We start from the raw sequence: 12,423 nt of genomic DNA, 5'->3' as shown, positions 1-12,423 counted from the left end.
CGCGAACTTAGAATCCGGTTTCATTCTAGAATGGACCGGGTCCAGGTTGGAATTCTAACCCTGCGCAAGTACAGGGGTGCCATTCTAGAATGAAACCCTTGTTGCTGGTCCATTCTAGAATCGGCCGTGCGCAAGGTTGGAATTTGGGTCCAAGTTGGAATAGTCATTTCAGTTAGACTATCACACAGCCAAAGCCACACATGTGGATTTTCTGTTTGTTTTTGTTTTTTGTGTGTTTGGTTGGGTTTTTTTTCGGGTTTTTTACACTTTACTCAAAGACATCCTGAATTGGGATTGTGATGTTCTGAAAGTGATTACGATTTTGAGAGACACTCAGCACTGATCGCTTCGAACGGAAATTTCCGGACTGACAGTGTTTTGCCGATCTCGCTTGTAACTTTTAATCTTATTCATATACATGAAGTTGGTCTTCTGAATTGTGAAGATATAATGTCAACTTTTTTTAAAACCTGTGACAACAGCTCCATAACTCACTCTGTCCTTCTGTTGGTCTGTCTGTCGGTTAGTCGGTCTGACCGTCTGTCTGTCTGTCTGTCAAAAAAATTGTCAAAAAACCGGACATTTCCGAGAGGGAGACAGCGCTGACATTGCAAGCGGCCGCAACCGGCTCTCATCACAAAAACAACTGCCCTGCAAACATTACCGCCCTGGTAGTCCCCCTTGCTATGGTCTGCCTTTGTTTATTGCGTACTCAGGAGTGTCAACTTTCTTGACATGACATGACATCGCAAGATCGCCAAAGGATTTTTTCAGGGGTAGACAAATCAGCCCCATTTTATCAAAGGGAAGGTGCAGGTGGAGATAATTCAAGGGAAGACAACTCTGTCTTACCTACAAACATTACGGCCCCCTTTATTCAAGGGTTTCATTCTAGAATGGCACCCCTGTACTTGCGCAGGGTTAGAATTCCAACCTGGACCCGGTCCATTCTAGAATGAAACCAGATTCTAAGTTCGCGCAGAACATGTGCATTTGCACAATTCAAAACCACAGCTAAATGAGACTGACGGACACATTCAGAATTCAAGTGTTCTACTTGATGCTTGATAGATAAAAAAAAAGTTGCTGTCGACTGCAGGCGAGCAAGCTTTAAGGAGTCCTGTTACGTGGTTAATATAACAAGGGTGCATGCAGCAAGCATTAGGACCAGATCAAGTTCTGACCAAAGTCAAAAGTTCATTACACAAGTTCAACCACAACTCGCGAAAAATAGATTGAATTGGAATATTTTGCATCACGAGGTTCAAGCAAGGGTTTGTGTTATTCCACTGTAGAATGGCCGTCTGCTCCTATCCAGACATGAGAGGGGAGTTATTTCCCCTGGACGTCTATTCTACCACCAAAAAAAAAGAAGTAAAAACATGAAAAAGCAACGTCTGTTACAAAGTAACCAATCGACTTCAGATTTGATTTTTTTTTAAATGATTGATAACGTCCTCCGCTATTCACCCGGACGGACTATACAGAATATAATTGATCGTGTCCAGGCCCTTCAATCAGGGGTGGGCTTATGATATGCTGGGTGATCTTAGAATAACCCTTTTTAGCGGATGAGCGTATGATACGAAGAGCGGGGCACGAGGTGAGTGTCTGCAGAAAAAATGTAATAACTCCTAAAATACTAATTATCCTGCAACCATATTACAGTTGTCAAAACCCGAAATGTAGCGCTACTTATTCACGTTGCTCTTTTTACAAAAAAATGCGTATCTATTGAATAACTATCCAAAACACAAGGCAGGTCGCTGATTTGTGGTCGGGTGCTCTTATGAAATACCCCCTGTGCGCTTATGATAGAAGGGACTCTTTACTGTACCTCATTCTTTTTTTTGTCTCCAGTGGCGTAATAGTTCACAACGTCAAGAAATAACCGAAAGGCAATATTATCAAGGGGAAAATGTCCTTGAATTATCATTTGATGAAAACTAATCCATTCACTTATCAAGCCGTTTTCAGCCAGAATTTGTCCAGCCTTTTCGGCAAGGTTATTCACAACATAGTTAACCGCACTAGGAGTGTGCTCTTGGGGATGTTTATCGTCATTCTGAGACACTGGCGTAGGCTCTTGAGCCTCTTGATTGCCATTCTGAGATGCTGGAGTAAGCCCAATGGAATTTGGAATTTTATTCACTATTATTTTGTTTTGATCGGTTACAACTATTTTGCAGCCTTTCTCAGCTCACTCTTTTGGTGAAAAATCGAATGCTTTTGTGCATAGCCTCCGCTTGCCTGTCTCCGTGTTAAGCTGAACAAAACAATACCGAAGCTTATGTGCTTCATGTTTATCAACTGTGTGGGTTATGATTTCTTTGAAGATGGAGAACCCTTCTCCACAATGGTAGCATCTATAATCCATGATCTGTAAAATGAGAACATTTAATTAAGATCATTCAGGTCATCAAGCAAAAAACTAGGCAGCGCAGCAAAAAACCAGTCATAAGCGCATCCGATCCGAAAAATCAAGCTATCATAAGCGCACAGGGGGGTATTTCATAAGAGCACCCGACCACAAATCAGCGACCTGCCTTGTGTTTTGGATAGTTATTCAATAGATACGCATTTTTTTGTAAAAAGAGCAACGTGAATAAGTAGCGCTACATTTCGGGTTTTGACAACTGTAATATGGTTGCAGGATAATTAGTATTTTAGGAGTTATTACATTTTTTCTGCAGACACTCACCTCGTGCCCCGCTCTTCGTATCATACGCTCATCCGCTAAAAAGGATTATTCTAAGATCACCCAGCATATCATAAGCCCACCCCTGATTGAAGGGCCTGGTGTCTGTAGCGGACGATCTGTCTGCGTCAGCGTGTACAATGCAAGGGAAGTAACTGTTGCGTTGAGACAGCCTCGTTCTGGTACCTGAACAAACCAAGTTTTTTTTGCTCGCTCATCCTCGTTTCCTATGCAAGAACACTACTGGACAACTACGATTTTTTAAACAGTACAGTATGAGAAACTTTGGCGTTTTTCGAGTTCCATTGGCATTTCTGCTAGTTGCAAGTGTCGCTTCAATGGTAGCAAAACAAACACACATCAGCACAATGATTTAAAAAAACATTGTAGCCGCAATGTGGTGACTGCTCATCCGCACAACACACATTAAGTGGTCTCGTGTGTTCAAAAAGTCTAGTTTTCATTAAAAAAAAAAAACCACCACATAAAATCAATATACAAATAATAAATACAAATTACCCTGTTGCTGTGACTGTTCAGGATACACAATGAAAAGACAAGTGTCCATGCTAAATGTACACTGACTCAATGGACTGAAATGGACATAAAAGTATTCTTATCTCTTATCTTATCACATATTGTCAGTATTAGGTTCCTGGCATGTTCCCTTGCCCAACTGATTACTTACACTAGATAAATCAAATCTGCAGGGGCCGGCTGTGCACTGTACCACGGTAATATTCATATATGATCCATTTCCAGGGCCGGACTAGGCTAAGAGGAGGGGGGGGGGGGGGTTGCCAGTGGTGGTCCAGGGGGGCGGGGTCAAGGGGCAGAGCCCCTTGTGGGGGTGAGGGGGCGAAGCCCCCTGAAGCTGATGGGTAGGTCATATTCTGAGATAGGAAAATGGTCGCTCCTTGCATGAAACGGCATAAAATAAGTATAAAATGTTTTATAAGTGAGGTACATGTTTAGACTAGGGGGGGGGGGGGGGGGGGTGTTGCGCAACCCCCATAACCCCCCCGGTAGTCCGGCCCTGATTTCTGTAACACAGCAGTACATGAAAATCCAGGCTATCACAGTTTTACAACACGTGATTCCAGCATTATAAAAGAACCAAAAGCACCCAAACTTTACATGGCTGATCTGATCATTTTGCCACTATATTGTACATATATTGCTCATAAAGTTATTTCTATCAGTCCTTTCTGTTAGCAAATGATAACAGTCAAGTTGAGAAAATCGATAGTGACATGAGGTGGTGTAACTCCGGTCTCATATTTTGGCCTGGGCCCCCAGCCGCGTTTCGCATTCGATATATACCCTAGACAGAAATGTTGCTTCCCCATCAAATTGACGAGGTACCGTATACGAGAGAGAAAAGCCTGGAAAGTGGAGCCTCGGCGGAACTGATTTCATGGTGAAACTCGTAGATCACTATTCACCCCAAAATTCGATTCCTTCGAAAACGTTTGTTTGTTTGTTTGTTTGTTTGCTTAACGCCCAGCCGACCACTTGACTAAGGGCCATATCAGGGCGGTGCTGCTTTGACATATAACGTGCGCCACACACAAGACAGAAGTCGCAGCATTGACAGGCTTCATGTCTCACCCAGTCACAGGCTGATAAGTTCTGACACCGGACCAACCAGTCCTAGCACTAACCCCATAATGCCAGACGCCAGGCTGCGGAGCAGCCACTAGATTGCCAATTTTAAAGTCTTAGCGGGTATGACCCGGCCGGGGTTCGAACCCACGACCTCCCGACTCACTTCGCGGAAAACGTGCACCGATTGGTTACGTTCCTTGAATGAGAAGAGAGGGCTTTTGCTATGAAGCAAATTTCTATGTTAAAAAAACCCTTTTTTAAAAATATTTTTTTATAACGAATTTGAACACATGAGTGTAATGTACCAAAGGTTGATCATCAGTATTCAGTGTTGCGTTTATGCGACCAAGGGTGGATCCAGGATCTTAAAGGAACTTGGGCGCGAAGCACCCGAATTGAGGGCGCGAAGCGCCATAACACGCAAGGCTCCCCCCCCCCCCCCCCCCCCCGGACTTTTTTTTTTTCCAAGGAAGCAAAATGCTGCAATCTAGGGCCACATGAGCTCAGAAACTGTCATTTAATCATCTCTCTCTTTGTCTCTCTTTTTTTCCCTGGGGGGGCGGGGGGGGGGGGGGGGGGCCCTAAGCCCCGCCCCCCCTAAATCCGCCACTGGCGACTGAGGTCAACAAGGCCGCCGACTAAATGCCCGGCCGCAAAAGCTGGTCCCGAAGTACGGTAGGGAAACACATAATATTATGATGAGACCGTTACACTGACTGGCAGGCGAATGTAGATATTACTTGTGTCCACTTGTCTGTTTGCTTGAAGTCAGCATATTAGAGCAGCTGCTAATAGTTTTATAGCGTTGTACTGGCCTTGCAATATACATGTATAGGTGTTATTGAATAATGAGGATGTTCACAATCTGTAGTCGAAAAGAAATGAGTCAATCGAGAAACTGAAACCCAGGTGCACATCTGTGCCGCTCCCTGGTAGTGTGCATGAACAATATCTTAATCTTGCTTCTTGTCATGTCTGAGGTATGGCGACCACAGATAAACACAAACACTTACATCCATTCTTATATAAACTAAGCACAAAAAGTTATTGCGACACTGTGACATTTCGCACCCTAATTAAAACATCAACCTGTGACTTGGTTCCCGCGTCATTTCATTCAAGCTTTCTATGCCAATTCAGTAAGGCCGTCCACTTGACCATCTGACATTCCTTTTGGATTAAACATTGCATAACACCTGGAACAAAACTTGTAGCTATTCAAACGGTTGTATTTTAAGTACGTCTGGAATGTAGGCATACTATTATCAAAGTTTCAAAGTAATCCACCAAGTCATTGCTGAATTACTCCTCAAAATGGACGCATAACCTCCCGTTTTTGAGCACTCATACGATCGACACCTGCATCAAAGGAAATAGCTTTACACACGAAATAAGCAAGCTAGCTGAACAAATCAACATGTTCTTTTTTTTTTTTCATTTTCATTACTTTATTGTCCCATCGCTGGGAAATTCGGGTCGCTTCCTCCCAGTGGAAAGCTAGCAGCAACGGAGTCGCGCTACCCAGGTGTCTGCGTGTTTAGGTGTATTCAGCCACCTGCACTTATGGCAGAATGACCAAGGTCTTTTACGTGCCATTGTGATGACACGGGGGTGGGACATGGCTTCCGTCTCTGGGTCTGCACATAAAGTTGACCCGTGTCCGTCCCGGCCCGAATTCGAACCTGCGACCTTTCGATCACAAGTCCAGTGCTCTACCAACTGAGCTACCGGGCCCCCTGGGTAGATTATTGATTTCGCGGCTTTCTTATCGCGTCTGAAAGTTGCTTAGGTTTGCCTACTATGAGGGCCCCAAAGGGGGGGTATCATCACGATCACGGGAAGGGAAATTTTAGCTTTCACGATCACAGTTACCTTGATTTTTGTTTTCACGATCACAAACACCTTGACGAATAGAGGATCGTAGAGTGATACAGCTGTGAAAAATGTACGTTGAAAATAAAATGCTTTGCAATAATGCCCATCACGATCACGAAAACAAATGACGATCACGATCACGAGACTTGATTTTTTTGTCATCACGGATCACGGGCAAAGTCCCATCACGATCACAGAAATGGAAATTTCGGCAATCACGGTCACAGAAAGGTCAGTCAAAAAACGCCAATCACGATCACGATTTTAAACCCTTTGGGGCCCTCTACTATGAGTTTCCGTCGATTTTTAATTAGTTCCCTCCGTTTTAGTCATGTCGATTTTAACGGTCCCCTTATTTGAGCGGTGGTCATGCAGGGCCGGACCCAGGGGGGGGTTCCAGGGGTTCCGGAACCCCACCCCTGGAAAAAGCATGTACCTTGCTTTGAGTGGGGTTTTTTTTTTTACTAGTTTTAGCACCAAAACAATGCTGCTCTTAACCCTCAAAACCAGGCCCAGAATGCACCAGATTGCACAGATTTTAACCGTTTTTCAAAACATTTCCGGGGGAGCATGCCCCCGGACCCCCCTAGTTCGCGCGCCTGCAAAGCAGGCGCGCGCTTGTGGCTTCGCCACTTCGCTGATTTCCTCCCCCAAAAAAGCCTGAGGAACCCCCCCCTTACAACTCATTTGGTCCGGCCCTGGTCATGTGATCCCTGTTAGAGAAATCTGATGATAAGCTGATAGTCAAGGGGACGTCCTAAAATGGCATAGGAAATCTGAATCAAATGGCATGGGATTGATAAGTAGGGTGCGAAATTTATCGCAATAATGAGGGCCCCAAAGGGTTTAAAATCGTGATCGTGATTGGCGTTGTTTGACCTTTCTGTGACCGTGATTGCCGAAATTTCCATTTCTGTGATCGTGATGGGACTTTGCCCGTGATCCGTGATGACAAAAAAATCAAGTCTCGTGATCGTGATCGTCATTTGTTTTCGTGATCGTGATGGGCATTATTGCAAAGCATTTTATTTTCAACGTACATTTTTCACAGCTGTATCACTCTATGATCCTCTATTCGTCAAGGAGCCAATCCCGATTGAAGGGAAGCAACAACACATTCAGAAATATGATTTTGAAAGCGATTGCTTTCCTTTAAGAGAACCAATCACACACAAAAAGAGATCCAATCAGAAGGCAGATTGCAAAAGTCTGCCAAACTTCATCCAATGGAAGGGCTTCGTGCAAAAATTTTGAGTGCATTCAGTCAAATTCGAAGATCAAAAATGGCGTGCAGCGGTACTGTCATCGAACTTCTGTTATATTTTGTGGATTCAAGCTAGACCAAAGCAGGCGGCGAGAATGCCTTCCTTGGTGGAAAGGTCAAGTCGGTCTTTCCGAAGACAAAATATTAAGGTATGTTGATCTATGTTGCTCTAAGACTGTTCTGAATGTAGGCAAAGATCTTGAAATTTGTTCAAGATCTTTGAGTTTGAGTGAGATCATTGACATTGTCGACATTGCCACGTCCGGCTGTCACTCGCTCAGTGTGACCTCGACTGGCTCGAGATGGAGTCTGCGTGTAGCCAAAACCGAAACTAGAAATGTGTTTTTCATCCCAGCAACGTGGACACGCTTGGCATAGATTCTAATTGTCGCTTCTTTGCATTAAGCTTGGATTTATTTTGGCGCCTGTAAACTTTAATATCAACAATGGGTTAAATTCAGAAACAATGGCGGGGAGATGTGCCAGTTTGGGTCACTTGATCCTCATGTCAAAGACGATCAAAGTCATGTTCGTTGGGGATTTTATCAGGCATGCTACTTTTCTGGTAATTGCCGGAAATCAGATAAAGCCGTTTTCAAAATCCTGTCAAGTCAAATTTATTCCGGTGAAGTTGAAAAATTTCCGCAAAAACGATCCGTGTGAATATCGCGCAACGCGACCGGGCGCCGGTCTCAATGAAGCCAGCGCACAGTAGTGTTGTTTTCACCAGTTTGGAGGTGTGTTGAATGGTGGTGGGGGGAGGCTAAAATGGGATTTTGAAGAAGATCACAACACTATTCTTTTCTTTATTTGGTGTTTAACGTCGTTTTCAACCGCGAAAGTTATATCGCGACGGGGAAAGGGGGGGAGAGGGGATAGAGCCACTTGTCAATTGTTTCTTGTTCACCAAAGCACTAATCAAAAATTTGCTCCAGGGGCTTGCAACGTAGTACAATATATTACCTTACTGGGAGAATGCAAGTTTCCAGTACAAAGGACTTAACATTTCTTACATACTGCTTGGCTAAAATCTTTACAAAAATTGACTATATTCTATTTAAGAAACACTTAACAAGGGTAAAAGGAGAAACAGAATCCGTTAGTCGCCTCTTACGACATGCTGGGGAGCATCGGGTAAATTCTTCCCCCTTACCCGCGGGGGGGTCACAACACTATTACAGCCCTGAAAATGATGCCCAGAATGCACCAGATTGCACAGATTTTAACCGTTTTTTGAAAAAAAATCCGGGGGGGCATGCCCCCGGACCCCCCTAGTTTTTAATAAGAAAAAAGTGCAACGTACAGTTCTCACTTCGTGTTGAATAGATCCAGAGGAGCGAATTGCTGTGTGGTTGTGTTTACTTTGACACGTGCTTTCTGTACATGCAACTTTTACCGTGACCGTGATTTGCCACTGGTGTTCGTGATCGTGAAAACAAAAATCAAGGTAACTGTGATCGTGAAAGCTAAAATTTCCCTTCCCGTGATCGTGATGATACCCCCCCTTTGGGGCCCTCAATAATATGTGTTGCTAAGTTTAGATTAGATGATGATCCGGTGGATTGCTGACGTCATGAAAGACATTAGTCGATATTATAAATGAGAAAAAAACACCAAACAAAACGTGAGAAAAAATCCTACAAATCCCCCCACACACACACACACAAACACACACACACACACACACACAAATACACACAAACACCCACCAACACACACACACACACACACACACACACACACACACACACACACACACACATTCTCACACACATGCATACAAACGTACTCTGGAAATGGACAGTTGATCGCAAAATGACTGGGACACACTTTCACACACACACACACAAGGGCGGATCAAGGGGTAATGGAGCGGGGGTGGGGGGTGCATGGGGGGTAGGGCGGGTCGTCAAGGGCGGATCTGGGGGGGGGGGGGTTACACGGGTTACGTAACCCCCCCACCCCCCACTGCCCCCAAAAAGAGGTAATTTATTGGCTCAGGATGCACCAGATAGCTCTATTTTGCTTCTTTGGATAAAAAAAAATTCCGGGGGCAGGGTCGTAATGTAACTTTATGAGGTGCATTGTAGGCCTCTGCTGGAAGATAACAAGGTTAATCACACCGTGTCCAGTAACACCAAGAGACAGAACTTTTTTTGAGGGGGGGGGGGGGAGGGGGGAAGGCGGGAAGGCAGAACCCCCGGACACCCCCCCCCCCCCCTAGTTACGCCCATGTGAACACATACACTATCACCCTCGTCTAAAATTCAAAGTCTATCCGAATACTTACTAAATTTGAAAAAAGCTATTGCATCATCTGCACCACGAGAAAATATTTGAAAGCATTTCAGAATATGATTTCCCTCGTACGCGGAGAAATGTGCAATTTAGATCTGGCTAAATCCTTACAATCTTTTGTTTAATCCAAACACAAACACTACACAGAGCTCACACACAAACAAACCAATCGTTTGTAACATTTGTGTCTCACGAACACGGCCAAACTTGATCAGTAGTACTTTTACAGCTCCTTATTCTGGCGCCAACGTGTTCAAACTTTGAAAATGCCATCACGCCGCCATTTTCATCTTTCGCCGGACCGGCAAATGTTTGTTTTAAACAATCCCTCCCTTTAAATATCATGACATAAACCCGTGAACAGTCACTATTCCTTTCATATATGTTATTAATTTGGTTTATTTGAATGAAACTGACCCCTGTAAACGTACACACTCACAGTCACAAGTCAGAGAATGAGTCTTCCAAAGTCACCGAGTGCATGAACTTGCACACAGAGGGGAGATTTTGCATGGAAATTATACATTCAAATTTCTCATTTTGTAGACGCTTAATGTGCAAAATCCTAATGTCTTCTGTTAGGCTTTGTGTTTAAATTAATATATGTGCTCTTCGGAATGCCCTAAAAGGTGAAATGTTATGCTTAAAACCATTGAATGTAATTTGGTAAGGGCAAGAAGAAACGAAAGATGGCGGACGAACCCAACACATCTGTGTTTCAATCACACCAATCAACAGCAAAAATAACAATGAATACAAAATCAGTGATACATCTGAAGAAAAAAGGTTATCTATGAAGCGTCCAACTTTGACTTCACACCATAATTTTAGTAAAACATGCAAGTATTATAATTGTTTTGAACATTTATACCTTGCGACTGTGGTTCAAGCGGCTGTCAACCACCGATTCAATCATATTTTTCATTGTGAAAATTGAGTCCAACGACATAAGAATTATAACCAAATGAAAGAAGAAACCTCATTCCTTTGCTTGATATAATTTGTTAACCAACAACAGGTCTACAACATTGTACAGATGATCGAACACGGACGTCAACAAACACAAATTTGACGGGAAAGAACCCAATGAGGCCCGATTCGAGTCGCGGGAAAACCTGCTTTCTGTGTGGTCCGCGCCGACTCTATATAAGACGGCGCGACGCAAGATTGCATCATTCGATATCATCTCTGCATTGACAGAAGTATTTTCAAGACTACGCTCGCATTTTACGTTTTGCATCTCAACTCCCTGGTAACATGGCTGACGTTGTTGCAACAGAATCCGGCGCCGCTCCATTGTCCGTGAAGCCTGCGGCAGTGGCCGCGAAGCCTTCGACTTCCAAGAAAGCCATGAAGCCGAGGAAGCCCCAGCAGCCATTAGATCACCCCAAGTACAAGGAGATGATCTCCGCTGCCATCGCCAGCCTGAAGGAACGTGGAGGCTCTTCTCGCCAGGCCATCCTCAAGTACATCCAGGGCCACTACAAGGTCGGCAGCGAGACCACCAAGATCAACGCACGTGTCAAGATGGCACTGAGGTCTGGCACCAAGGCCGGCAGTCTCAAGCAGTCCAAAGGAACCGGCGCGTCCGGCAGCTTCCGACTGGGCGAGAAGCCCAAAGCAGCCGCCAAGCCCAAGCCTGCCACTGGCAAGAAGTCACAGACTGCCAAGAAACCGGCTGTCAAAAAAGCTGCCAGCAAGACCGCCGCGAAGAGGAAAGCCACCACCCCGAAGAAAGTGGTCAAAGCCAAGTCTGCTGCTGCAAAGAAGGCGGTGAAGAAATCGCCCAAGAAGGTCGCATTGGCCAAGAAGCCCAAGGCCAAGTCGCCCAAGAAGCTGGCCAAGCCCATCAAGAAGGCGGTGAGCAAGAAAAGTCCGGCCAAGAAAGCCTCCAAGGCCAAGCTGTCCAAGAAGTAAACTGACCCGGACCGTCCCTGGATTTCCTGATTCTTCTAACCCCTAAAGGCCCTTCACAGGGCCACCCTACTATTCCCAAAAGGGATGAATTTCTCGTTGCCATTTACTTGCATTTGATATAGGTTACCGTACTTAGCTTGGGAATTGGGACATTCTTTACCACTGATTCTTTTCCTCGCTTAGTTTAAAAAAATGGATTCTCCGAAGATCATTAATTACTCCTACCTTTGTTCACCATTTGTCCTTTCCAGTAAGTCCGACGTGACGAGGTAAGCCTAAATAAATGTATTCCCCCATGCCCCCCCCCCCCCCCTCTCCCGGGCAAAACACAAACAACACCAAAAATGTTGCATCTTGTTATTCTTTGTACCTTTCAAGAAAATAATACCCATGTTTTATCATCAACTTGTTGAACTTGATACAGTAAAAAGACTTGATTCATGATCGGTTCATTTTTCACATTGCTCAAGGATAGATCTCGCAGGGATCTATTGTGACAGCCACTCAAATGAGGCTACCCGTAAAATTTGACATTACCAAAAAAACGCCGCAATGAAAAACAAGAGGCGAAGCCATCAAGGCTCACGTAAGAAATCGACAAACAGTAGATCTAACAAACTCAGTCACTCCGTCACACAAACTCAATACACACACACACACACACACACACACAGAAAGAGCATAGGTGAAACTGTGCAAGAAAGCGAGACACTAGATCTAGATCTGTCTGTCTGCATGTAGCCTACTTTAACATTTAACACCG

General features: G+C 44.4%; 1 protein-coding gene and 1 long non-coding RNA gene across 2 annotated transcripts in view; one reads left to right on the top strand and one right to left on the bottom strand.

The window, feature by feature from the left end:
- LOC138967597 (uncharacterized) overlaps positions 1-12,423 on the bottom strand; it is a 119,485-nt gene that overhangs the window by 7,972 nt on the left and 99,090 nt on the right. The window lies entirely within an intron of this gene.
- Positions 11,001-11,660, top strand: LOC138965963 (histone H1-delta-like). The gene has a single exon (XM_070338047.1). It carries the CDS (start codon positions 11,001-11,003, stop codon positions 11,658-11,660), a length of 660 nt encoding a protein of 219 aa, XP_070194148.1.

The sequence above is a fragment of the Littorina saxatilis genome, linkage group LG5 (assembly GCF_037325665.1).
Source record: "Littorina saxatilis isolate snail1 linkage group LG5, US_GU_Lsax_2.0, whole genome shotgun sequence".
Taxonomy (NCBI): Eukaryota; Metazoa; Mollusca; class Gastropoda; order Littorinimorpha; family Littorinidae; genus Littorina; species Littorina saxatilis.
The sequence above is the reverse complement of the archived record's forward strand: the minus strand, read 5'-3'. Positions and strand labels throughout refer to the sequence as shown.